Raw genomic sequence first — 27,975 nt, forward strand, 5'->3', positions numbered from 1 at the left:
AGTTCACATTTATTGCCACATGCACCAATTAAGGTACAGTGGGATTTGACTTACCATGCAGCCATACAAACAAAAGAGCACAAGACACAATAGAATACAACATGAACATCCACCACAGTGGAATCAACATTCTTCACTGTGGTGGAAGGCAATAACTCTGTCAGTCCTCCTCCTTTATTCATCCGTGGTCGGGCCCATGAACCATCCGCAGTCGCCGCTACTCGTCGGGATACTCAAAACTCCGATGTTTGGACAGATGGAACACACTCCACGGCTTGGAGTTCACGGATCGGCCGCTTCCTACCGGAGACCAGGGCTTCGCGATGTTATAGGCCGCAGGTTGGCGGTCGGAGCTCTTAAAGTCCACACTTCGCCCGCGGCTAGAAGCTCCACAGACTGCGGCTTCAGTATGTTATAGACCGCAGGCCGACGGTCGGAGCACTTCTTTTAGCGACCCCCAGCAAAGGATCACCTGGCTCCGCGATGGAAAGTCCGCGCTGCACCTGCCGCTGAAGCTCTGCACCCGACTCCGGGAAAGGCCGCACCAATCCAAGTTGTTAGGCCGCGAGGGAGGGCGGAATGCAACTAGGAGAAAAGTCGCATTCCACCGAGGTAAGTGACTAAAAACCAGTTTCCCCCAATTCCCCAAGTGGCAAAGACGAACAGCTGCTGGCTGGCGGCTCCACCCATCGGAATAGTGGCTATTTCAACCTTCACGGGGATACAATCAATGCTATAGACATGCTGGCATCAATGATCCCTTCCCAATCAGACAGGTTTATAAGCTCACCTCTCAGGGGTTGCAAGGACAAGTCCATTGAACACTCTGGACAGGTCACGCAGATTGAAGATGTAGTGGAATTTGGACGGAGTTGGAGGCAGTTCTTGCACGATCATGGTGTACAGTTGGAGAGTAGCTGACGTCACTTTAACACTGATTGACTGGACATCTTCACTGAAAGTCTGTTCAAAAATCAGTGATGTGATTAGTTTCAGGCCATTGTACAGCTCCACTCTTACTACCACAACTCTTGCCCTTTCATTCAGCACTCTCTCAGGACACAACCAGGACAGGAGGTCCTCAATGGTGCTCCATTTGTCTTGTTAATCCAACCAAGACTGATCTCAGATTAAGCTCCAGCCTTTCGAGGGAATCTATTCTAAAATCCCACCCTGATTTACGAGGATTAAGAGGTGTATAAAATAGTGAGGGGAATAGACAGTAGTTGAGGCAGCTACAATAACATTTAAAAGGCACCTGCACAGATACAAGGATAGGAAAGGTTAGATGGGCATGAGCTAGACATGGGCATCTTGCTTGGATTGATGGGCCTGTTTCTCTGTTGTATGAAGATTTGGTTAACCACATGTGGAGCATTGTGTGCAGTTCTGGTCATCACGTCACAGGAAGGAAATGGAGGCTTTGGAGCTAGTGGAAGAGTTTCACCTGGATATTACCTGGATTAGGGATATTTGACATAAGGAGAGATTGGACAAACTTTGATTGTTTCCTCTGGAGCACCAGACACTGAGAACTGAACTGATACAAGTATATAAAATTATGAGAGACACAGATATGGTACAGTCACAGTGGCGCAGCAGGAGAGTCGCTGCCTTACAGCAAATGCCGCGCCAGAGACCCAGGTTTGATCCCGATTACGGGTGCTGTCTGTACGGAGTTTGTACGTTCACCCCGTGACCCGAGTGGGTTTTCTCTGAGATCTTCGGTTTCCTCCCACATTCCAAAGACGTAGATGTTAATTGGCTTGGTATATGTAAAAATTGTCCCAAGTGGGTGTAGGTTAGTGTTAATGTGCGGGGATCGCTGGTCAGCACAGACCCGGTGGGCAGAAGGGTCTGTTTACGTGCTGTATCTCTAAATTAAACTAAGTCAGAGCCTTTTTCCTCAGGGTAAAAGGTCAAATATTAGCGGGGTAAGCTTTAAGGCAAGAGGGGAAAGTTTAAAAGATGTGCAGAATGGTAGATGCTTGGTATGCACTGTGGGGGAGAGGGAGCAAATACGATGGCAGCATTTAAGAGGCATTTAGACAGGCATACGAGCAGGCAGGGTGTGGAGGGATAGAGACCCTCTGCAGGCAGATTGGATTAGTTTAAATTTGCATCATGTTGGCACAAACATGTTGGGGCTGAAGCAAAATGCAGGATTAATAGGGCACACACTCCAGCAATACTCCGATACTATTCAGTTTTGCCTCTGTCTTGGACACTAGGGTAATATTGTGCTTCAGTAACTGTTAGGAATCAAGTACGAGACGTATGAGGTGCTGTCTGGTGGTCATGTGAGTGTAGCAGCTACTTTAATACCAGACTTCACCGATATTGGAAACTCAACTCCAGCATCAAACATTATTTTAATTAAATTGGAAGGAATCAGGGGGGACTGGTTTACTTATTAAATCTGCAGGGAAAGGTTAATGAAAGGTCACTCCCAAGATAAACAGTAAGCACTGGTTTCTTTACACAATAATTACCATCGTGTGCCCTTTCAGAATGGAAGTGTAAATTGAAAATAATGATTCTTCTGCTGGGAACGTCACGTTGAACACACAAAAGAGCGAGATAAACCTAGGATCCACTTCGTTACGTCCACCTCCAGCTTTTCCCATAGCAGCAATAAAGCCCAGGTCCTTCAGGATCTTATAGTTCAGTTCCTTGCCACGATCGTACATGCCACCTTTCTCCAGCAGGAGTTTCAGCAGAGCAATGGGTTGCTGTGTTCCATACTCATCAACCTAGTTGTCAACAAACCACAAAGGCAGATGACCCTTAGAACGGCAGAAATTATTCAAGGTGGGAAATTGTTTTGTTCTAGTTTTCACACAGACCTTTCCTTTTTACTATCTTACATACAACAATTATGCATAAATCATACATCAATTATGTTTTTGTATGAAGGACCATGAAGCCAATTGTCTATCCTGTCAGCTATCTCTCCTCGGATCCCGTGTGATGTAACCTTCCAGAGCAGCCGACCATGTGGAACTTGTCCAAAGGCTTGTTCAAATCCATGTACACAACGGCTACAGCTCTGCCCTCATCAATCTTTTTGGTCACATCTTCAAAAAAATCAATGATTTGTGAGTCACAATCTCCCATGTACTAAAGCATGTTGACTAAATTAAGATGGATACATTTCTAATCAGGTAAGGAATCAAAGTTATGAAACAAGGGCAAACCTGTGAAATTTTGGATCAACCATGAATTCAACGGTGGAGCAGACATGAGAAGCTCAACAAATGTGGTCATTTGTTGAACATGTTGAGCATTGATTATTTCCATTTTATCCGGATGACAGGTTGTGTTTAAAGTATCTCACTAGGAGCAGAACCATCGGCTGCCCCCAGCTACGTTACAAGGATGTCTGCAAGAGAGATATGAAGGCGCTCAACATCGATGTGGAGTCCTGGGAGAGCCGTGCAGCTGACCGCACGAGGTGGAGAGGTACCCTGAACTAACATCTCAAAACGGGGGAAGAGAAACTGTTGAACGCAGCGGCAGACAAGCGGGCACGCAGAAAGGAGCGCAGCAACTCAACAAACCAGAGACCACACACAAATGTGACCTTTGCCACAGAGACTGTCACTCCCGCATTGCTCTCTTCAGCCACAAGCTCTCTTCAGCGACGCTGCTCTAGCCGAGGTTTGGAGCAAGCAGCCAACAACTAAGATGCATCACCCATGGTCAGTCATGACCGAGGGGGGCCTACGAATACCCTTGTGCGTCATCTTTGGGATTGGCAGAGTGAATGACAGCTCAGTGCAGGATTGTACCTAATACATTAATTTTCATTGTTGCTCATAGGCTCCACCTACCCTGGGCATGTTCATATCATCAATGAGATTCCATCTACTCTGGGCATATTCATATCATCAATGGTAGGCTCCACCTACCCTGGGCATGTTCATATCATCAATGAGACTCCACCTAATCTGGGCATGTTCATATCATCAATGAGACTCCACCTACCCTAGGCATGTTCATATCATCAATGAAGACCAGGAGACGCTTCCCCATCGGCGGTCCATATGTGACTTTGGTGCGTTTCTCCACATTGGCCTCCAGGTTTCTTTGTACATTCATTGAAGTGGTACGAGATGAAAAGTTGATCGTCAACAGCAGCTGAGAGATCAAACAAACATACTCAGACTGGAAAACCAAACCAATTAGCAATAGTAGACATTAAGCCCTTGAACCTGCTCTCTGCTGTTCAATAATATCATCATTGATCTAACGTTTCCACGTCCACTTTCATGCCTTTTAACCACAACCTTTGATTCCCTTACTGATATTAAACATCTCTCTCTCTTGCAGGAAGCAGTCGCGCCAACATTCAGGGCAAGTCAAGTCAATTTTATTTGTCACATACACATACAAGAGCAGTGAAATGAAAGTAGCAAGGCCTGCGGATTGTGCAAAAACTACAGAACAGAATAGAACAGAATCAGTATTTATATTTACGTTAGAAAATAATGTTTTACAAAAGACACAACACAACAGTAAATTAGTCCCTGGTGAGATAAGAGTTTACAGTCCTGATGGCCGGTGGGAAGAAACTCCGTCTCATCCTCTCTGTTTTCACAGCATGACAGCGGAGGTGTTTGCCTGACCATAGCAGCTGGAACAGTCTGCTGCTGGGGTGGTAGGGGTCCCCCATAATGTTGCTGGCTCTGGATCTGCAAGGAATTCCAAAGATTCACAAATCTTTGAGAGATTAGATTCTCTCTCACCTCAGCATTGATTGGGACTCCTTTATTCTGAGACTATGAACTCTGGTCCTAGACTGTTCTACTTTACATTGTCAAGCCTATTAAGAACTTTGATTTTACAACTATTTGCCTCTGTTTACTCCTCGCCCTTCTTTCATCTGCTGTTCTCTTTTGGCATTCCTTCTCCCCAGAGATGCTGCCTGTCCAGCACTCCAGCACTCTGTGAAACGTCACCTATCCATGTTCTCCAGAGATGCTGCCTGACCCGCTGAGTTACTCCAGCACTCTGTGAAACATCACCTATCCATGTTCTCCACAGATGCTACCTGACCCGCTGAGTTACTCCAGCACTCTGTGAAACGTCACCTATCCATGTTCTCCACAGATGCTGCCTGACCCGCTGTGTTACTCCAGCACTCTGTGAAACGTCACCTATCCATGTTCTCTCCACAGATGCTACCTGACCCGCTGAGTTACTCCAGCACTCTGTGAAACATCACCTATCCATGTTCTCCACAGATGCTACCTGACCCGCTGAGTTACTCCAGCACTCTGTGAAACGTCACCTATCCATGTTCTCCACAGATGCTACCTGACCCGCTGAGTTACTCCAGCACTCTGTGAAACATCACCTATCCATGTTCTCCACAGATGCTACCTGACCCGCTGAGTTACTCCAGCACTCTGTGAAACGTCACCTATCCATGTTCCCCACAGATGCTGCCTGACCCACTGAGTTACTCCAGCACTCTGTGCCTACCTTCCTCTTTTGGTCGCTATTTTTGTATTTAATTTCCATTCTTGCCTTCTAACTCCGTTCAAATACTCCTATGTCTGCCAGATTAAACTAACACTCTATGATGGTGTAGCCAGGCATTCATTTTACCATTCTCTCATTTCTGCTCTCGTTACAACAACCTATTGTCTATTGCCATGACACCGGGTAATCCTGAGATTACTAACCGCCTCTCTCTGATGGACAGGCAGAGGCACCATAGACCAATCAGAGAGGGGTCGATCAAGGAAAAGGGGCAGGAAGACAACATTAAGAGGTTTATAGAAACCTAATTATAGAATGGCGGTGCAGGAGTAGGCCATTCGGCCCTTCAAGCCAGCACCGTCATTCAACATGAATATGGTGGATCATCCAGAACCAGTACCCCGTTCCTGCTTTATCCCATTTCCCTTGATTTAGCCCCAAGAGCTAAACCTAACTCTCTCTTGAATACATCCACTGCCCTCTGTGACAGAGAATTCCACAGATTCACAACTCTCTGGGTGAAAACGTTTTTCCTTATCTCAATCCTAAATGGCCTACCCCTTATTCTTAAACTGTGACCCCTGGTTCTGGGCTGCCTCGACATCGGGATAATTTTTCCTCCCTCTAGCCTGTCCAATCTCTTATGAATATTATATGTTTCTATAAGATTCCCTCTCATCCTTCTGAATTCCAGTGTATATAAGCCCAGTCGATCCATTCTTTCATCATATGTCAGTCCTGCCATCCCGGGAATTAACCTGGTGAACCTACGCTGCACTCCCTCAATAGCAATGATGTCCTTCCTCAAATTAGACCACACAGTACTCCGGGTGCGGTCTCAGCAGGGCCCTGTACAACTGCAGTAGGACCTTCTTGCTCCTATACTCCAATCCTCTCGCAATGAAGGCCAACATGCCATTAGCTTTCTTCACTGTCCGCTGTAACTGCATGCTTACTTTCAATAACTGATGTACAAGGACACCCAGGTCTCGTTGCACCTCCTAATCTGACATCATTCAGATAATAATTTGCCTTCCTGTTCTTGCCACCAAAGTGGATAACCTCACATTTAACCACATTATACTGCATCTGCCATGCATTTGTCCACTCACCCAACCTATCCAAGTCACCCAGCAACTTCATAGCATCCTCATCGCAGCTCTCACTACCACCCAGTTTTGTGTCATCTGCAAACTTGGAGATGTCACATTTAATTATTTTGTCTAAATTGTTAATATATATTGTATATAACTGGGGTCCCAGCACTGAGCCGTGTGGAACCCCACTAGTCACATTATATCTAAATGTATGTAGTGTATGAAACAGATCAATGAAGCAACATCACTAATATAGACAACTGACATGTGCCCCTAAAACACTTCCACCTGGACCAAGATACACAGCAGCCAGTTCCCTGACTTCCTGCTATAGAGCAATGCCTCACGTTTTCATTCTATCCACGTAAGACGACACGAGAACAGAGGAGGTGAGAAAAATATCCATTGAGAAATAAATAGATATAAACTGATAGGAGTAGAGGCACGTACAGTATCATCGATGTTCAGGTGTTTAAGGAAGTTCTGTGTTGTGGCTGTCTTAGATGTTCCCGATTCGCCCACCAGTAGTACGTAATACTTGATCATCACCATCTCTTCAAGCAGCCAACTAGTGCGTGTGGTGTCCACCGTAGGAACTGCAGATCATTACGCAACATTTAACCATGGCAAGCCACAAGATTACATTCATATATGCACACATTTAACTTATTATATCTCTGAATATCACCTGCCAATGAATTCTACTATTGGTACGTGTTTGTGCTAATTATTCACTGACATCGATCCACCTACACCCTTCAGTGCCAGTCAACCATCACAGTGGCAACAACTTACAATTCACACATTATACAAACAGCTTTTGTTTGGAATTCTGAGAAAAGAAAGTTATTTAACAAAATGTAATGGTGTGGTGGTGATGTTGGCTGTACCACAGCTCCAGTGGCACAGGTTCGAAGCTGACCTTTGGTACTCAGTGCATGGCCCCTCTGTGACCACGTGGGTTTCTCCAGATGCTCTGCACTCCTCATCCCACACATTTAATGGTGGGTAGGTCACATTGACCAGCATGGGCCAGGATAACCAAGTTGTAAACTCATGTCACCCAGGCTTAGATCCCAGGAGTTTCACAAATACTCATGGAAAAATAAACATCTGTGACAAAATTTAGAATTATCTTTTTCCTCCATTATCCAAAACTGAAAGGTTCCTTAGATCAATAAACTTTTAATTTCTCATTTTAAAGCAAGTACTCTCAGGTCAAGTGGAACACGGTTGCTTACAGTGGAACTCCAAAATACCGATGAGCTATTTTCCTCTCTCCACACCAAGTCATCCTTGGACACAGCGCATTAGCAATGCGTTAGGAGGAGAATTGTACCAAGGCAGACTCCCAACTGGAATTGGATTTAATTTGCTACAGAGAAGATAAACACAAAATGCTGGAGTAACAGCGGTACAGGCAGCATCTCTGGAGTGAAGGAATGGGCAACGTTTCGGGTCGAGACCCTTCTTCAGGCTAAAGTTTGCTTTACACATGACCAAGATTAAGCAGACAAAAGTTCCCTTGACCTCGTCACGCTGCGCCTCGTAACAGAAGCCCAATCTCCAAACTATTGCCCAGTAAATGCCTTGATTTGAGACAACTTACCAAGGATATCCAAAAATTTTCCTTGAGGGTTATGGACATATTGCGGCACAAGCTTGGACCATGGAATCCATCTCTGCTTCTCGTCATCAAAATGAAAATCATAAAGAGTTGGTAGTTGGCCTGTAACAAACACAACAACACAGATTCCTGCATATTACTTTACTAAACTATTAGAAGTAAAACCTGCAGTCTCCTGTAACTCCACTTATCAAGTTAATGAAGAACATAGGCCAAAAGTAACATGGCGCAAGAGATTGATGTGAATGCTTTGTGAGCCAATGGTCGACTTCTGTGAAATAAGAAAGAAATGGCAATAAGAGGTGAATCAATGACAAGTGCCTCCTGCAGGTAGTGCTGCCACATCACCAATTCAATCACCTGGGTTCCCTCACAATCTCCAGTGCTGTCTGTGTGGAGTTTGCACGTTCTCCCCATGACTGCATTGGCTTCCCCTGTGATCCATGCTCGAAAGGCACGCTGGTAGGTTGGTTAACTAGATGGAGTTGATGGGAGGGGAGAGAGAATACATTAATGGGACCAAATAGGGAATGAGATTGAAGGGATGCTGAGAGTCGGCATACACTCGATGATCTGGATGGTCTCCTTCTCTGTTGTAACAAAATATAAACAGAAGCACTGGCCTTCAGTGCATTCATTACTTGAAAACCCAGAAATAATCACTTTCAGCCATTAAAACTCAAACTTCCAGAAATATTTTGAGAGATAGTGAACAAACTCAGGGAGGTGGGACTAGTGTACATGGGGCATCTTGGTCAGCCAAAGAGCCTGTTTCCCTGCTATATACGACTCAAAATATCTCTATGACTAGCTTCATGTCTAAATCTTTCAATCTCCCTTTACCCCTCCTTCCTATCCGACTTCACTGAACTCCTCACACTTGCCTCATCTCTTTTCCCACGTCTGCTGCTACTTGGTGACTTAAATATTCACATGGACTCCCCCACCTGCAAGCTCGCATCTGAATTCGCCTTTTTACTTGACAACTTCTCTCTCACTCAGCACGTCACCTTTCCCACCCATGACAAAGGTCACATCCTTGACCTGGTCTGCTCCACAAATCAACCGGTACTCGACCTCCATCCATGCCTCTTCCCCCTCTCTGATCATAAGCTTATACGGTTCACCATCCCTTCTCCGACACCTCGCCCCCGCTTCCTCCGAGAAATCACCTTCCGTAATCTAAAATCCATCGATCCCCACCATCTCTCTGACCTGCTCTCCACCACTCTCCCCCTGGACTCAACCCATATCTCACCTGATGATCTCACAAACCATCTCAACTCCACCTTGTCTACCTCCCTTAACATTCTGGCCCCCCTCAAAACAAGAACCGTAACTTTTAACACATCTTCACCCTGGTACACACCTGCACTTCATAAGCTGAAACAGACTGGTCGCCGACTTGAACGACTCACAAATAAATCATCTCTCACAGTCCACCATGAAGCTTACAAACTCCACCTCACTGCCTACAAAGATGCCCTCATTGCTGCAAAATCTGCCTACCTCTCCTCCATATTCACCGACCCCTGCCTAAACCACAGAACCCTCTTCTCCACAGTGGGCAACCTCCTCAAGCCTCGAGCCAACACTCTCCCTACCTCTACTCCGGATCTCTGCAACTCATTCCTCCATTTTTTCGCTGATAAAATCAGCACCATCTATCAATCTTTATCCCCTGTACCCGACTCCCCAGCATCTACTCCACCACCTACATCTCCACTGACCTCCTTACCCCTCCTCCACACTGCTTCCTCTCCCAGTTTGACCTGGTCACCCCTACTGAAATCTCCAAACTCATCAGCTCTTCCAAAACCACTACCTGCTCCCTCGACCCTCTCCCCACTCCCCTGCTGAAGTCCTGCCTCCCCGTTCTCTGCCCCTACCTCACTAATCTCTTCAACTCCTCATTGTCCCAAGGAATTGTCCCCTCCACTTTCAAAACTGCTGCTGTCACACCAATCTTAAAGAAACCTGGTCTTGATCCCTCCTCTCTCATTAACTACCGCCCAATCTCAAACCTCCCCTTTCTTTCTAAAACCCTGGAGCGTATCGTTGCATCACAACTTCATTCCCACCTCCTTGCGTATAACCTACTTGAACCCCTCCAATCTGGCTTTCGCCCCCTCCATAGCACAGAAACTGCTCTCCTCAAAGTCCTCAACGACCTCCTCACCTCTGCTGACACTGGTTCCCTCAACATCCTCATCCTCCTCGACCTGAGTGCAGCCTTCGATACAGTGAACCATAACATCCTGCTTACCAGACTTGGGGACCTTGGCATTGAAGGCTCTGCACTCAGCTGGCTCTGTTCCTACCTTTCCAACAGATCCCACTTCATCTCTCTCCACAACCACACCTCTGCTACAGCCACAGTCACTCAAGGCGTTCCCCAAGGCTCCGTACTCGGCCCCCTCCTCTTCATCATCTACATCCTCCCCCTTGGTCAGATACTCCGCCACTTCAACCTGGACTTCCACTGTTACGCCGATGACACCCAGATCTACCTCGGCACCAAATCCCCCCACAACCCCCTCCTCTCCCATATCAACTCCTGTTTGTCAGCTATAAAAACCTGGATGCAACATAACTTCCTCAAACTCAACAGCGATAAAACAGAATTCCTCCTCATAGGCTCCAAAGCCACACTCAGCAAAATCAATAACCCCACTCTCACCATCGACGGCACCACTGTCTCCCCATCTCCCCAGGCCCGCAACCTTGGCATGATCTTTGATTCCACCCTCTCCCTTGAGCCTCACATCTGCCATGTCATTAAAACCTCCTTCTTTCACCTCCGCAACATCGCCAAACTCAGACCCTCTCTCACACCTCCCGCTGCTGAAAGACTCATCCATGCCTTCATCTCCTCCCGACTGGACTACTGCAACTCACTTCTCCTTGGCATCAGCTCCACCTACATCAACCGACTCCAACTGGTCCAGAACGCAGCCGCCCGACTCATCACCCACACCAAATCCTGGCATCACATCACTCCAGTCCTCAAACAACTTCACTGGCTTCCCATCTCCCACCGGATCACCTACAAAATCCTGATCCTCACCTACAAAGCCCTCCACCATCTGCTCCCCCATATCTCACTGACCTCCTCTCCCCCTACCAACCCTCACGGTCCCTCAGATCCACATCAACCGGTCTCCTCTCCATCCACAAATCCAACCTCCGCAGCTTTGGGGACAGAGCCTTCTCCAGGGCAGCTCCCAGGCTCTGGAACTCCCTCCCCCAACTGATCCGAAATTCCGTGTCCCTCACCATCTTCCAGACCCGCCTCAAGACCCATCTCTTCACCTCTGCCTATCCTTAGCCCCACGTCCCCCTCCCTTTTCACCTGTGCATTAATTGCCTCATATTGTGTTTTGAATTGAATTCTGTCTTTAATTTGTGTACTAGTCATGTCTCTACTATTTATTTCATTCCGCTTACATGTTTTTCCTCTACTTGCTAAATTTTTGTAAGGTGTCCTTGAGACTCTTGAAAGGCGCCCATAAATAAAATTTATTATTATTATTATTTACAACCGTGCTCAAATAAAATGACCAAGCTTTTAGTTATTCCCTCCCTGTAAAGCTGCTGTGGTATTTGTTATGTAAATGTTTCAATGACAGTTTAAAGTGGCTGCAGCATACCCCTACAAGATGCAGCTGCAACTTACCACAGCTTCCTCCAACGCAGCTTAGAACCAATGGTCTTTCACAGCACCATTATATGGAAATGGTGATTGGAGACAGAGATATAATGCACCCGCTACTTTATTCTCTACATCACTCCAATTCATCTCTAAGGAAGGCAAGGGCAGCAGGTGGCTGGGAACAAGATGGCGTCCAATGTCACATCACCCTGACATTGAAATATATCATCCCTCCAGCTTCACCCGGTCCAAATACTGCACCTCTCAACCACCCTAACCCTTCACTAGAATAACGACAGCTGCTTCCCACCTCCTTCTTGAAGACAATTACAGACTGACCGGCCAGTGACATCCACATCTCACGAGCAAGAACAAAATAAAATCAGGAAAGGATTTTACACTCCACCTCTGATAATATGTTGCGTTTACGGCAATCGTAGCTGTTCAATATCCAGCAGGTACAGTATTTACTGTTAAAAGGCAAAACATGAAGTGGGAAAGGTACCTGGCAATTCTCCTGGGCCAGCAAAGACATTGGGAGTTTCAACCGTGGACATACTGGCGAGACGTTTCACATAGTCATCAAACTTGATCCTTGCATCCTCCAGAAGGCAGGCACCCAGAGAGCAATACAAGGCTTCAATAAAATAGCATTCCAGGACATCAAATCTCTCCACCTCTTTCTTCAACAAACAATCCAACATCTTAGTCAGTTGTGTCACCTGCAAAGATGATTCAAATCAAACCTTAACTATGGGTCTGCCAATTAACAGTAGAATCTACTGAAAACAAAATAACTTGAAATGTTTGCACTTGTACATGAAAATGGTGATGCGAGACGGAGATATAATACTTTGCTTCATTCTCTACACCTCGCTGCCACCGAGGTACAGGAGATGAGAACCATGACAACAAGTGCTCTTGAAGCACACTGCACAAGCCTACCTCAACACCAAACCACTCCTTTGTACAAGGTTGATTATGTACTTTGGCTTGCACTATTATCATCTGATTTGCGTGGTTTAACTGAAAAGGTATTGCATATTTATTCATTGTGTTTAAGGTGCATATGATAATTGAACACGATGACTGTAAATCCCTTCCTGGAGGGACAGGTTCTCGCTGTTCGCCATATCATCATTCTACGGGTCTTCCACACTTCACTCTTCACTCAGTAAATCTCCCTCACAATCCAATCCTGAAATCAGTCCACTGCACTGCAAATACATATTTCTTTCTCCAACTATGGTTTTCAAGCTTTATATAATTCTGTCCTCTTGTACAATCTACAACGTGGATAAAATACAATTTCCTTTGATTAACTAGGGCATAAATAGAGCATGCAGGTTGTCTGTGCTAGTCACACACGTCCTGACATGACTGCCTGGGAACAGGCATTGTGGGCTGTAGGGCCTGTGTGGGGGGCTGCACGGCCTGTGTGGGGGGGCTGCACGGCTTGTGTGGTGGGCTTCACGGCTTGTGTGTGGGGCTGCACGGCCTGTGTGGGGGGGGCTGCACGGCCTGTGTGGGGGGGCTGCACGGCCTGTGTGGGGGGCTGCACGGCCTGTGTGGGGGGCTTCACGGGCCTGTGTGGGGGGCTGCACGGCTTGTGTGGGGGACTGCACGGCCTGTGCCTTTGCTGTACTCTTCTATGTTCTTTCACCATCACTGCTCTACACTTCCACACAAATTCCTAGCAATAGGGCACAAACTTCACTCACATGAGAGTTAATTTGAGAGTTCCAGCAGATACCTAGAATTTGAGCTGAAGTCCAATGGACATCTTGCCTTTAAGCCTCCTGGAGGCGTAGTCATGAAATCATGTCTTAATGCAGAAACTGATCAATCCTGGCGAGGAGCAAATTAACCATGCATTCTCCACTTGAGGTGCCTTTGATTTTTAATTTAATTATACCACAGAGCAAAGATATTACATATGTTGACAAATGACCATCACAGGTCTCTACATTTATTGGCCTTGCTTTCCATCAACCTTATACCTGACAGTAAGCAGTTTCACCAATCTTGTTCTTTAACAGTTACTCTTTTTGCTCACCCCATTGATGATATTTCACATTAAAATGTTTAGCCATTCTACCTTCTTACCATGTTCAGTTCTGTTTGAGGGATGATTACTCTTAACTTCTCCACTTGTCTGCCATCCAACATCCCTTCCACAATCAGTTCAAGGATCGGAGGTACATACTTATCAAACAGCTTGGTGAGATCAGTCTGTTCTTGCTGAAGTAAACAGGAACAATGACAAGTCATCTTGTGAAGGCTGAGATTTCAAGCTGTCACATTACACTGCTGGCTTCTTTAACCCTTAATATTCCACTCATCTTACATCTGAAAAATCTCTGCATTGACTCTGTGCAAAGTTGTGGATTTCATAAAGCTTTGGAACTAAAGTTACTGCTGCAATTTATAAAAACTATGTGACCACTATCAATTTTACTGCTGGTCGAAGGATATATTTGCATCATATATATCTATATAACTAAAAGTCTCATTTTCACCACTTCCTGTCTGCGCCGTATATTGATTTTAGAAAAAACGCTGCCATATATTGCTATGATTTTTGGCCATCTTACTCACAAGTCCTCCTCCGCTGAGGCAGCCCCAAAGATTTTTCCGATCAATGAAAAATAAAAAAAGTTATAAAATGAGTGTTTAAAAAATCTTGAGATCAGCTGATTGGTCCTCTCGCCTGTCAATCACCACGATGAAGTTAACGTCCCTTCCAGGGGTGGGGGCGCAGACAGGACTATAAAACCCCATTGCCTGGACGTGAGTCAGTTACTCTGGAAGATCACGAGGGAGAGTCCACAACTGTGATTCTAAGCTGTGAATCAACTGAACTGTGAGTCTGCAATGTACTTCAATAAATGATTTGTTAGCCCTTAATGACAATGTAATTAGTTGTTTGGCAATTTGGTAGCCTGCACTCTGCTTGAATTGCTATGAAATTGAATTTGAATTTGGTGGCCTGCACTCTGCCTGAAATTCTATGAAACTGAATTTGGTGGCCTGCACTCTGCTTGAAATGGAATTTGATTTGATTTGATTTGATTCAACTTTATTGTCATTGTCTTCAAGTAAGAGACAACGAAATGCTATTTACAATACAGTCATACGTATAAAAAAAACAAAAACACAGAACACGATAGTCCACAACACAAACATCCCCACAGCGGCACCAAAGTTCCCCACTTTGAGGGAAGGAACCAAAGTCCAGTCAACCTCCTCGCTGATGTTCCCCGATGTTTACCCGTGGTCGTGGCCTCCCGACCCCCCCGCAGTCGCCGCTACGGATGGCCTGATGTTCAGGCCCTCTTGCCAGGAACGATGGAACCCCGACGTCGAATGGAAGAACATGCTCAGCGGCCTGGACCTCTGAATCGGCCACCTCCCACTGGAGTTCGCGGCTCCCGAAGTCCACAGGCCGAGCTGGGCGGAGATTCAACACTGGCGGCCCCCAGCAAAGGGATCCAGGACTCCGCGATGTTGGTCAGCGCCACCCATGCTGGGAGCTCCGCACACCACAGCTCCATGATGTCGATGCAGCAGGCCCAACACTCTGGAGCCTCAAAGTGCGATCCCAGGTGAGGCATCGCCCGCTGCGCGATGTAACCAGCGCTGCGCCGCCGCTGCTGAAGCTCTGGTCTGGTCCCCGGCAGGAAAGGCCGCACCAATCCAGTTGGTAGGCTGCGAGGAGGGGGGCGAGGGCGTGACTCGGATAATAGTCGCGTCCTCGCCAGGAAGTGACTGAAAGACAGTCCCCCCCTCCCCCACACAAAAGCACTAAAAAAAACATCCCAAAACACTTTTAACAACTAAAAATAAAAAACAACAAAAAGACTAGGCGGAGGCAGCCATTAACAGCGCCACCGGATTTCAAGGAATAGCCGTGAGTAAACTGCCAGCCCACCAGCCCCGAGTGACTGAGCTGCCAGCCAACCAGCCCTGAGAGACTGAGCTGCCAGCCCACCAGGCCTGAGTTGCCAGCCCACCAGACCTGACTGAGCTGACATCCCAAGAATCCACTCGGCCCACAATGTCCATACTAGCCCTCTGGAAACCAGTCACTTCGGCCCACAACACCCATACTAGCGCTCCAGTATATATATATATATATATATATATATATATAGATATAGATATAGATATGAAGCAACTGGTTTTAAGTTCATTTTATTACCATATAGATAATTAGTCATTAAACCGTCATTAAAACAAATGCAGTTATGATCCAGAACATTGTTGCACATTTTTAATAGGAAGATTATTCTTAGATACTCATGTGGAAAATTATTATAACATATTTTGTTATAGTTGAGCCTTCAAAGCAAATGAAAATATTTGCAAAGATATACATTTTTATAATCAAATGTAGTATCCATTCTGGAAAACCAACTGTCAATTAAATAAAGTCTACAACTTATTGTAGATTTTCCAAAGGCCAATATGTAAGCTGCTTGTTTACTGACCGCACCTTGACAGTTCTCTGGCTGATCCACTTTTGCCAGAAGGGAGTGTATCGCAGGTTCTTGGGGTCCACATACACCATGCCGCAGCGAGAGACAGTTGCTGGGGAAGCATACTGTAAATCTCCCACCTACACAACTCACAAGGTGATAAAGATCAGACTCAGCACAACTGAAGAACAGATTCTCACATCAATAATAAAGTCAAACTTTTACTCTGGCTTTAATTTCAACTCCAGCTTCTGTCCCTGCACCCACCACTTCCTTTGACAGCTTATAGCAGATAGCGAGCACTCCTTGTGTGAAACGATTGCCCTCAGATTCCCCTTAAACCCCCCCCCCCTCCCCTTACTGACCTGAACTTACGCCTCCATATTTACACCCCCTCCCTAGGAAACAGACTGTGTCTATCTACCCAATCCATGCCTCTCATCATTTTATATACGTCTATGTCACCTCTCCGACTGAATCAGGGGAGAGGAAGATACAGAGACATGGAAGTTTAAGGTGTGAAAACGAGACAAAGGGGGTGGTGATCAAGGAACATGTAGAATAGATCATTGTTAGCTAGGAGAAGCTAACATCAAAGCAAACAGAGATAAAATGTAAACAAGGACAATCAGACCAGTGGGAGAACAGGGAAGGGGAGAGGGATGGAGAGAGCGGGAAAGCAAGGGCTCTTTGAAGTTAGAGAAGTCAATATTCATACCGCTGGGGTGTAAACTACCCAAGCAAAATATGAGCTGTTCCTCCAATTTGGGAGATCAGGTAGGTTAAGGTGGACTGAGCAGAGGTGTTCAGCGAAATGATCGTCAAGCCTGCACTTGGTTTCGCCGATGTACAGGAGTCCACACCTGGAACAGCGGATACAGTAGATGAGGTTGAAGGTGGAACACGTGAACCTCTGCCTCACCTGAAAAGACTGTCGGGATCCTTGGACAGAGTCAAGGGAGGAGGTAGAGGGACAGGTGTTGCATCTCCTGCGGCTGCAGGGGAAAGTACCAAGGGAGGGGATGGTTTGGGTGGGAAGGGATGAGTTGACCAGGGAGTTGTGGAGAGAACGGTCTCTGCAGAAAGCGGAGGAGATGGGAAGATGTGGCTAGTGGTGGGATCCCGTTGGAGGTGGGGAAAATGCCAGAGGATTATGTGCTGTGTGTGATGGAGTGAAGGTGAGGACAAGGGGGACCCTGTGCCTGTTGGGACTGGGGGGAGGGGAAGCAAGAGCGGAGCTGTGGGATACGGAGGAGACCCTAGTGAGGGCCTCATTTATGATGGAAGAGGGAAACCCCCATTCCCTAAAGAATGAAGACATTTGCAATGACCTGGGATGGAACACCTCATCTTGGGAGCAGACGCGGTGCAGACAGAGGAATTGGGAGTAGGGGATAGAGTCTCTACATTGTAAATGTTATTGTTAATAATTGATTACATTATTTTTGGTTAAAAAAGAGCAGAGCACAGTGAGCCTGTACACGGTACCTCAAACAGCAGTGAACAGTGAACAGAGTGAGCCTGTAGACATACCTCAAACAGCAAGGCACAGTGAGTTTGTAGACGGATCCGCTCCCCGTTCGCCAATGTCAACAACTTGTTGTCGTCCATCACAGAGTTCATGTTTTCCACCCAGAGTGCATCCACATCACTATCAAATAAAATATACCTGAAAAACACACAAAAGCAGCGTCACGGCAAGTTGCTGATTAAAAGCATCATTGTAACATTTACTTTAATGTCTGTCTCAACATCAAAAGTTGGAATAACCACTCCTGTTGTGAGTGATCATGTAGGAAAACGACAAACAGGGTTGAATTGGATTCTTACCTCCTTTCCTTCTTGTCCGTCGGTTTATTGATATCTCTAAAAATGTTTGATAAAATTCCATCGGTCCAATCGCGAGTGACAGGATCCAAGATTCCGTAGAGTTCAATCACACTCACGGCCTTTGCATTCAGTGTGTACAGTTTTGTCACTAATGACATTCTACAAGATAAGAGGGAAAACTGAGAAACATTGTTTTCAAACCAGACAAGGGAATATCTTCATGATTACAAACCTAAATCTTGTCACTGTGTTATACAAAGGCATCTACATAAACAAGTCATGGAACTATACCGCACAGAAAAAGGCCCTTCGGCCCAACTTGTCCATGCCGACCATGCTGCCTAACTGAGTTAGTACCATTGGTCTGCACTTGGTCCCTATCCCTCCAAACCTTTCCTAACCATGTGCCTGTTCAAGAGTCTCAAAGATTGTATTTGTACGTGCCTCTATCACTTCCTCTGGCAGCTCGTTCCATGTCTGTACCACCTTGTGTGAAAATCATTTTTTTCTAAATCCTTTCCCTCTCACGTTAAACCTATGCCCTCCAATTTTTTTAGAAGCAAGTGAGCCAAATGCCTTCTTCACCACCCTGTCCACGGCATACATCTCTGTCCATGATGTACCTCTAACCCCAGGTCTCTCTCTGTTCTATAACTTGTCCCTGAGTGGTTAGGATTTCCACCTTCTGAATGTTGTGTGGCAGTGTCTCCTCACCTGAACAGTGTGGTGTTTATTGGATCTCACCTTGTTTGAGCCTGGCAAAGTGTGTTAATGACCACAGTCTTTCCACCTCCCGTGGGTCCCACTACCATGGTGGTGTGTCGAGTCATCATCGTTTCGTACATCTGAACCACTTTATCCACCTGTATAAAGGCAGGTTTTCACCAATTTTCACAATCAGATCTTTGCATTACATTTAGATTTTCAATAATTAAGAATGACTCAATTTTCTTGTTGAAGGAACAAAGACCCAAGATGCCCTTAAAGGTTTATTTTAACACACCAAGGCTGTCAGTTCAGCTGTTAGTTCTCAAGAGACTTCAGAAGTGGGAAGAGGAGGAGTAGTTTGGGAGATTAAGGGTTTGTTAGTTCCGAATGAAGGGGTGTCAGGCTTTAGTGGAGGGCCATTTGGGGGAAGCCATTGTGAGTTCCTAGTGCAGTCTGACAAAGCAAGGGCTGAAGGTTTGGCTTGTGAGGCTTGGGCAAGGAGGCTGTGCAGCAGTGTGGGTAGCAACAAGTTGGGAGACTTCCAATGTCTCCGCTGACTACATCTGTTGGCAGTGCAATTCCTGTCTGGCGGTGTCTAGGAACTGGAATTGCACACACTCAGGGTCATCCAGGTTACTGAGAGCATCAGAGAAGTGCTCACACCTGCAGGTGTGGTAAAGGCTGTAGATATTGGCTAACTACCAAGGGAGTGGACAGACAGACATTCCCCTCAGTAACAGCTGGATACTGTTAAGGGGATGACCTTTCAGTGGGCAGTCTGTGGCACAATGACTGACTCTGAGGCTTGGGGGGGTGGGGGTGGGGGGGGGAGGGTGAAGTCAGACAGGCAGATGGTGACCGAGGACTCAACAAGTAGGGGGACAGACTGCAAACAAGACACCAGGGTGACGTGTTGCCTCACAGAGAAATATGAGCAATTGTGGGCCCCATATCTGAGGAAGGATGTGCTGGCTCAGGAGAGGGTCTAGAGTAGGTTCACAAGAATGATCCCAGGAATGAGTGGGTTAACCTATGATGAGCTTTTGACGGCACTGGGCCTGTACTCGCTGGAGTTTATAAGAATGAGGGGGTACCTCATTGAAACATGCAGAATAGTGAAAGACTTGGATAGAGTGGATGTGGAGAGGATGTTTCCACTGGTGGGAGAGTCTAGGACTAGAGGTCATGGTCTCAGAATTAGAAGACGTTCTTTTAGGAAGGAGTTGAGCAGGAATTTCTTTAGTCAGGGGGTGGTGAATCTGTGGAATTTTTTGCCACAGAAGACTGTGGAGAACAAGTCAGTGGATATTGTTAAGGCAGAAATAGATAGATTCTTGATTAGTGCGGGTGTCAGGGGTTATGGGGAGAAGGCAGGAGAATGGTGTTTGGGAGGGAGAGATAGATAGATCAGCCATGATTGAATGGCAGAGTAGACTTGATGAGCTGATTGGCCTAATTCTACTGTTCCTTCTGACATCAATTAATTGAAAAGAAAGATATCTTTGACTTTGTGCTTCACTATTATCCTACCTAAAGTTTAATGTCAGTCAATTAGCTGTTTATGCAATGGATATTTTAATAATTCTTCTTGGGGCCGAGAGATTATAAAAATGATGAGATTTGCAATTGTTCAGCAAATTAAGAAAGGAAGCATTAGATGTTAGTCAAAATGGATTATAGTGTTTTGCAGGGTTATTAAGAGCTCCCTACCATCAGTTTAGAAATGTTCAAATCCAACTGCCTCTGCTATCTATATAGAGAACTTCCAATATGATGCTTACTTAATGATAGAGTAAGCAAGAAGCAATCCATGAACTGAAAGCATTGACGGTATTATGAAATTATTGGTTCAGTTTAAAAAATTTTAAAGAGCAAAGGAAAATATAGCATGAAATGACTTTACCTGCACTGGCAATAAAATGTAATGATTTTCTTCCAGGACCTGTTCCACTGCATCGTTGAAGTTGGGGTAACGGACACGAGGACATTCCAGCCCGGGGAATAGGTCTGCGATCAGGCCCAGGAAGAGAGGAACATCCTCAAAGACGAATTTTGGAAGATTCATGTCTCTCAGAGCCCTCATCAACACCACATCCTAGTAGATCACATTGAGTGGCATTGTCAGACATGCTTTGCTCAAATCTTGCAACTGTATATCATGTGTCATTGAAAACGTCTGCAGGAAAATTCACCTCCCACAAATGTAAGCCTAGACCTGCATCAAGTTACTAACATACCAAAATCAAACATGATTTATGCTCCCTCGAAAATAAAGCACTTTAATTCATGATAAAATAGGCCAAAGTCATCATGACTTTGTGAAGGGGAATCTTGCTTGACAAATTATCTGGAATTATTTGAAGAATGAAAATAGCAGAACAGACAAAGGAAAGTCAGTAGATGTTTACTTAGATTTTCAGAAAGCCTTTGATAAGGTGCCACACGTTAGGCTGCCTAGGAAGATGAGAGCCCACGATATCAAAGGGAAGGTACTAGCATGGATAGCAGGTTGGCTGGATGGCAGAAGACAAAGTGTGGCAATAATCACACAAATACTTCCTCTATGCGAAAAAAAGTGCCCCTCAGGGTCCTATTAAATCTTTCCCCTCAAATTTAAACCTATGTCCTTTTGTTCTTGAACTCCTTTCCTGGGAAAAAGGCTGCACACACACTATTTATTCCACTCATTATTTTATTCACCTCGACGATATATAATCCTTCAGTCTCCTGCGCTCCATGGAATAAAGTCCTAGCCGACCCAACTTTGTTCCCCCAAAGGATCAAAGTGAATATGATTCATCTGTATTTACCATGGAGAAGACGATAGAAGCTGAGGAATGAAGGGAAATAAACTAATGCCTTGGACCATCTCCATAGGTCAAGTGGTGAGGTGTCAGTTTCAAGGCCTATTAGGTGGATTGTCAGCTATTTCCCCGTTCAAAGGTCTTTTATTGTCATGTGTTCTACACCCAATTCAATGGCAATTTTTACCTCACTGATTTCAGGGGACCCTCTCTTCAATTCTCCTGCCATAACAAGTACAGACTTGAGAGCTCGGAGACCAAAATCATAGTGATGTTGCTTTGAAAGTTGTTCCCTGCCCAGTTTGTACAGCACTGTCATCTTCTTTGCAAGGATCTATATTTCAAAGAAGAAAAAAACATTTAAAGTCAAATGTGAATTCATTATTTATAATTAACAGGAAAAAAGATCGAAGTTATTAAAATAATGAACATTATTTTTATATAGGAATTATTATTTTTTAAAAAAAAGCATATTCCCTGTTATACAAAACATTCAAATCTTGTCTTCTGATAAACAAGTAAATAAAAAATAAAAAAATGCTGATACAGGTGCTGGAAATCTGAAATAAAACTGAAAATGTCAGGCCACATCTCTGGGAAGAGGAGTTCAAGTTTCAGGTCGAAGGTCCATTCTCACAATTTCAATCACTTTCTGTTTTTATTCTGATGATGAACTGTTAAAATCAAGCTAATAAATAAACATGTGCACTATAATGCAGTCCCTACTGAGAGAGAGAAGTTGCTGCAGGTTGGCAGCAGTGGTGGGAAGAAACAGAGGGTTAGTTGGATTGTGAATATCACAAGCCTTCTTCATCACCTTATCTAGCTGTGCCAGTTTTTCCACGGAAGGTTCTAGATGAGTCTCGATCTCCAATGGCAACCTAACAACCCTACACCAAACCCGACTGTGCAGCAAAATAAGGTGGCACTGCACAGGAAGGAGTTCCATCTGGATTTTAAGTGTAAGCCGTGAGAGCAGCAACTCGGAAACACAGAGAAGTACTTGTAGGAAAGTGCTCCCCACTTAACACAGCAATGCCAAGGGAGATATGTTGATAAACATTCACAATCCAGAATAACTATATACATATTTATATACATTATATAAATATTTTGCCAGAATTAAAATCTGCAGATACTGAAAAAAAAGATAAATGGTTCTGTGAGCTGAACTTACTTCTATTCAGACATTCAGTGAATCTGCAAGCCTACCTTTGCCAGCAGAAACCCCTCTGAGAACAGCATTATCTCACAGATCTGCTGCAGGTCAGGAACAATCACGACCACGGGCCTGAAGAGAGCTTTGACCGATTCTGGCAGCTCTGTACGCCCAGCGTAACCAGGGTTCATGGTGATAAAAATCCCGATCCGGCTGTCCAAGGAAATCTCCTGCCCTTCAAACTGCAGGAAAAGTCAAAGCAAGGTTGCCTGCATTTATTACGTCACGTATACACATTCAAAACAGCCGGGTATTCATGAAACAGTCAGGGAGCCCATGGTCAAAGTTACGCTAAATAAGCAGTCGTTGTGCACCATAGGCCAACTGGCAGGGAAATCTGCAATGAGACAGTCTGAAGAACTATAATATCATAAGAGGGGGCATGAGGGAGAGGGAGAGGGGGAGGGGAGCGAGGGGGGAAGGGAGAGGGAGGAGGCAGGGGGGGGAAGAGGGAGAGTGAGAGGGAGAGGGAGAGAGTGTGAGGGTGTGAGAGTGTGATAGTGCACATTGCACTTGGGTCCCATCTAAGCCAGTGGTATGAACAGCCCACAGTGACAGGCAGCCCACACCGACTGCAGTGTTTTCCTCCCACACTCACCTGTCCACCAGGTTTGCTTGTTTGTTCATTCTTCTTAACCCCCCCCCTCACATCTGCCTATCATCCCCTCCCCATTTGGTTCCACCTGTCACTACCTGTCTCTATCCCACCCCTTCATACTGACAATCTCTCTTGCTCTCTCTGTCCTGGTGCAGGGTCTCTATCCAAAATGTCAATGTACACCTTTTGCCTCCATTAATGTTGATTGACCCACTGAGTTCTTCCAGCACTCGGTATTTGTTCATGAGTCCAGTAACTGCACCCTCTTTTGTCTTTGAGAGAAAGAGAGATACAAGTATAAAGACTATGATTGTGATATGGGGAGAGGAAGAGAGATTTAGCGTAGCAAAATAAATTGGGACAGTGAGTGAGACAAAAAATGGGTCATGTATTTATTTCTTGGAAATGGTAAAGAGTAATCCTTCAGAATGAAGAAAAGTTAAAAGACAATGTTTTGCATACACTAGATACCAAGAACAGAAAATACGCAGCGGGTCCCACCAGCGTCTGAGAAAAGACAGTTCAGAATGAGTATTTCTTACCTGGAACTTGGTTAGATGATGTATGAGTGCGTTGCGAATGGTCTGGATTTGTGAAGACACAACTGACAGTACTGCAGCCTCAATCCGATTAAATTCATCAAAGCAGCCCCAGGCACCACACTGAGCCAGGCCTGACAGGATATTGCCCATTGCCTAAGGGGGAGAGTCACTGATGTACATTACCGTTCACTCAGCACCGGCAGGCTGGGAATGTCAAATACTACACGGCCAAAGTTTCTGGGGAAAGTTTAAATGGAGTGGTGTGTGCCTGGAACACGCTGCCAGGAGGCACATACGATCGAGGTGTTATAGAGGCTTTTAGATAGGAACTTGGATATGCAGGGAAAAGGCAACAGTTGCCCGAATGGAAAACAGGGAGGAATTCTGCAGCCCCTTCTGCTCAGGAATGATTACACATCCTTACTTTGTAATCCATGCCTTCTCCACAATTTGTCACAACACACAGCAGTCCCAGAGCCTTGGCCATCCCAAGGATCAAAGCTCCCCAGGAATGATTTTCCACACTCATGCCTCCTCCACAATGCCTATTCTTCTCTAGATTCACGGGATCGCTCCCCTCCCCTACCATAGGCTGAGGATCGTTCACCGAACACAGTTGTCTCGGTTTTGCCTGTTCCAGCTGGTCCTGCCGGTGCCCCTCCAAGGTACATAGACAAGGCCTGGATAACAACAAGGATTAATGTGGGTAATGTGGCACCAAAACCTAAACCTACTCTTACATTGACTGCTGTTCACCTGCAGTGAGGGGTTTCAACCTCTCAGGTGTGAAGTTATTTTATATGCTTAGGTTTTACCGGAGTCCTGCTACCTAAATAGCAACAAGCCCTGGTGCAGGACCTGAGACCTGGACAATTCTCTCCACCCCCTCTCTCCCCAGTGTTCCTCCAGCACATTGTTTCTTGCTCCAGCATCTACATTCTCATGTCTCTCCATTCCCCTCATCCTGCTTCCAAAACAGCAACATCATCACCAGGATATATGATTACCTGTTACTGTGGGAACCATGCACAGAGGTGATTAAGTTTCACTTGATTCTGATTGCAATCAGTGTCCTTGCCTGTCAAATAACTAGGACTGTAGATGAGGTTGTAAATAGAGCTGAAAGAGTCTGTCTAAATGTTGCTCTTGTATCTCCCTGGCAACACTGTCCTGGCACCTTCTACTCTCTGTGTAAAAACACTGTCCTCGTAAATCTCCTTTCTTTCCTTCTCTTGGCTTCTACCTGGCAAAAAGACAACCTTGTCTATGCATCTCATCATTTTCGAAGGAGTATATCGTGCCCCTGACAACATCATTCTCCATTGTTCTGTCTATGGGAACACTCCCCCACCCCCCTCCATGCAGACAGAAATCATGTACCTGGATGACAGCTCATTTAATTGTGGATAGGAGAAGAATTAGGCCATTTGACCCATCAGTCTACTCCGCCATTCAATCATGGCTGATCTCCCTCTCCCTCCTAACCCAATTCTCCTGCCTTCTCCCCACAACCCCTTTTGCATCAGCCTGCATGTTAGAGACTGCTGGAACCGGCAACTGATCTGTGAGCAACCAGCAGTGTGGCAAGGCCAAAGGAGCTGTGACAATGATGCCCCGTGCACCATGGAAACTTCACAAGTACGCCTGGTTCATTGGGCTTCAGCACGGTTACATTTGGTACCTGTGTGAGGGTTAGATAGATACGATCTGTTAGAGGAGTGATGACCAGGCGACCATTCAAACCCATGTATTCATAGCCATAGTCGAAACGGCCAGTGCACTGATGCACCCTCAGGTCATCTGGCACCCGCGCCCAGTAGAAGCGAAGCTGGCTCTCCCACTCAAACTCTCGAGCATCCATTACACTAGGAACAGGAAAATAATGAGTGAATTAACAATGTAAAATGAAGATACCTGGCAGTGGGAAATAATTAAATCTACACCTCTCATCATTGTGGTACTTTTCTTGTTTTAATATCTTTTGGTCCATGGAAAGGCTGGACTAGAGAACCAGGAGCAATCAGGAGATGGTCATCCCTGAGTCTGCACTGTAACCTATGGATCCCATCTTCACTCGTATTCCAACAATGGACCTTCCTAACCAGACTGAAGCCTTGGCTAGTACACTGGGGAGCATTAGCCCGCTGGATAACACCAGGTATTGGTGATGGTGAGGGGGACAGGACAATATTGAAGAGTTGGTCAGGTGGGCAGAGGGATGCCAGCGGAATGTAATCCTGGGCTGTACTGATCTATCTTCCATCTAGAAGAACATTTGAATTGCGAAGGCAGCTATCAACCACTGCTGGTGCATGGGACTAATACAGTGGGTAGTAGATGATCAACATGGCCCGCTGGGCTAGAGGACTGTGATTGTTTGACCATGGTCTAGCCAAGACCAGTGTACTCATCATCCACCAATCTTTGACCTTGCAACGTTCTCAGTCTAGAACAAGCTCGACTTATATAACCTTAAATAAACAAAATCAGTTTGAAAAAAGCCTCATCTTCGAACAAAGTATGAATTCATCTGCAAATAAATCATGAGATGAGTGCAACATATAATGCCAAATAAATGATTTGGTTGAATGGGCGAGATTGTGGGAGAGATTTGGTAATTTTATCGACATGTTCAACTATGGCAAGGAGAATCACAATGGGAACAATAAAACAGCAAACTGGTTTGCAATGTGGAGAGAGTTACTAACGTGGCACACCATTGGTACCCACCTATGCTAGAGAGGGGACTGTGGATTCGACTGCTGTCTCTGACCCCATGCTTACTCGTATTCCAGCAGTGGACCTTCCTAACTGGACTGAAGCCTTGGCTAGTAATAATGGGGGGGGGGGGCAGTACCCATTGGTACCAACCTATGCTAGAGGGGGGACTGTGGATTCGACTGCTGTCTCTGACCCAATCCTCACTCATATTCCAGCAGCAGACCTACCTACCTCAGCTCCAACGAGTGAGCAAGGGTCCAGTTGATGAACAGTCTCTGTCAGTGGAGTGGAGGCAGAGAGAATCAGTCCTGCAGTCTCCAATTTCATCAGCTGGAACGGCACATGTAGCTACTGATAACTAAATAGTCTCAAATACCAAGAAGCACCTCACCTGTCTCGGACAAATGTATCCACAATATCTCTGGCGTGTACGTCAATAATAAGCACTGTATTATACTTTTTCCGATCATTGTTACTGAGCGGCTGTGTGATGCGGGTAACAAGGTCATCAATCTGTTGGTGCATCTTCTTAGCATAATTCTTCATGCCCTGTTTGTCTCCTTTCTTCACCCTCTGAAACACATCTTCAACCTCCCACGTCCACCAAACCTGTGTGGCTGCCAGGACAACCATGCCCTGATTAACCAACATCCAATCGTTTCTGGAGAATCAAGGACACACTTCATTACTCTTCACAGAATATTTGGTCAACTTTGTTGCTATGGCAGCAAATAAAAATACTGACTAAAATATCATTAGCAACCCAAATGCACTCATATAATATTGTGGGAGGGGTAGCTGGTTAGGACCAAGAGGCAAGAAGAGTTAGAAAATGGAAGCATAACATTGGGCAGAGGACAATCAGCAGCTAATAGAAAGTCTGGATGTGAAGGGGGGAGGGGGGGGGGGGGGGGGGGGGGGTAGTTGCTTCAACTTTGTCTGCAGTAGTCAGCTACTGTTCTGCATATCCACTTAGCTGTGAAATCATGTAACGTATTGATTCACATCAATGTGTCTCTGCAAGGGTTTGCAATGTTCACTTAGTGACTTTGCTAATTCATGCACTTTGGAGTTTCACAGCTTTGGAGGAAACAGTTTTTTATAATTGTCACATGCTAAGATTCTGCAATGTCCTTCTGACACAATGAAGATGTGGTAACTACCCTAAAACAACCGTGGGGGCTGTATGTTTACAGCATACAGAACAAAGGG

At 45.5% G+C, this 27,975-nt stretch overlaps 1 protein-coding gene across 1 annotated transcript in view; it reads right to left on the reverse strand.

The window, feature by feature from the left end:
* Positions 1 to 27,975, reverse strand: part of dnah10 (dynein axonemal heavy chain 10) — a 123,036-nt gene that overhangs the window by 40,113 nt on the left and 54,948 nt on the right. Inside the window, exons 31-49 of the mRNA XM_055655466.1 lie at positions 27,155 to 27,424; positions 25,724 to 25,907; positions 24,650 to 24,722; positions 24,467 to 24,543; positions 24,043 to 24,195; positions 22,896 to 23,084; positions 21,871 to 22,017; positions 20,783 to 20,974; positions 18,916 to 19,034; positions 18,172 to 18,330; positions 17,875 to 18,010; positions 16,359 to 16,481; positions 13,970 to 14,104; positions 12,369 to 12,585; positions 8,194 to 8,313; positions 7,035 to 7,180; positions 3,988 to 4,140; positions 2,493 to 2,753; positions 791 to 963 (exon numbers count right to left, since the gene is read on the reverse strand). Coding sequence (XP_055511441.1) covers positions 791 to 963; positions 2,493 to 2,753; positions 3,988 to 4,140; positions 7,035 to 7,180; positions 8,194 to 8,313; positions 12,369 to 12,585; positions 13,970 to 14,104; positions 16,359 to 16,481; positions 17,875 to 18,010; positions 18,172 to 18,330; positions 18,916 to 19,034; positions 20,783 to 20,974; positions 21,871 to 22,017; positions 22,896 to 23,084; positions 24,043 to 24,195; positions 24,467 to 24,543; positions 24,650 to 24,722; positions 25,724 to 25,907; positions 27,155 to 27,424 — 3,027 coding nt within the window. The remainder of the gene's footprint in view (positions 1 to 790; positions 964 to 2,492; positions 2,754 to 3,987; positions 4,141 to 7,034; positions 7,181 to 8,193; positions 8,314 to 12,368; positions 12,586 to 13,969; positions 14,105 to 16,358; positions 16,482 to 17,874; positions 18,011 to 18,171; positions 18,331 to 18,915; positions 19,035 to 20,782; positions 20,975 to 21,870; positions 22,018 to 22,895; positions 23,085 to 24,042; positions 24,196 to 24,466; positions 24,544 to 24,649; positions 24,723 to 25,723; positions 25,908 to 27,154; positions 27,425 to 27,975) is intronic.

The sequence above is a fragment of the Leucoraja erinacea genome, chromosome 25 (assembly GCF_028641065.1).
Source record: "Leucoraja erinacea ecotype New England chromosome 25, Leri_hhj_1, whole genome shotgun sequence".
Taxonomy (NCBI): Eukaryota; Metazoa; Chordata; class Chondrichthyes; order Rajiformes; family Rajidae; genus Leucoraja; species Leucoraja erinaceus.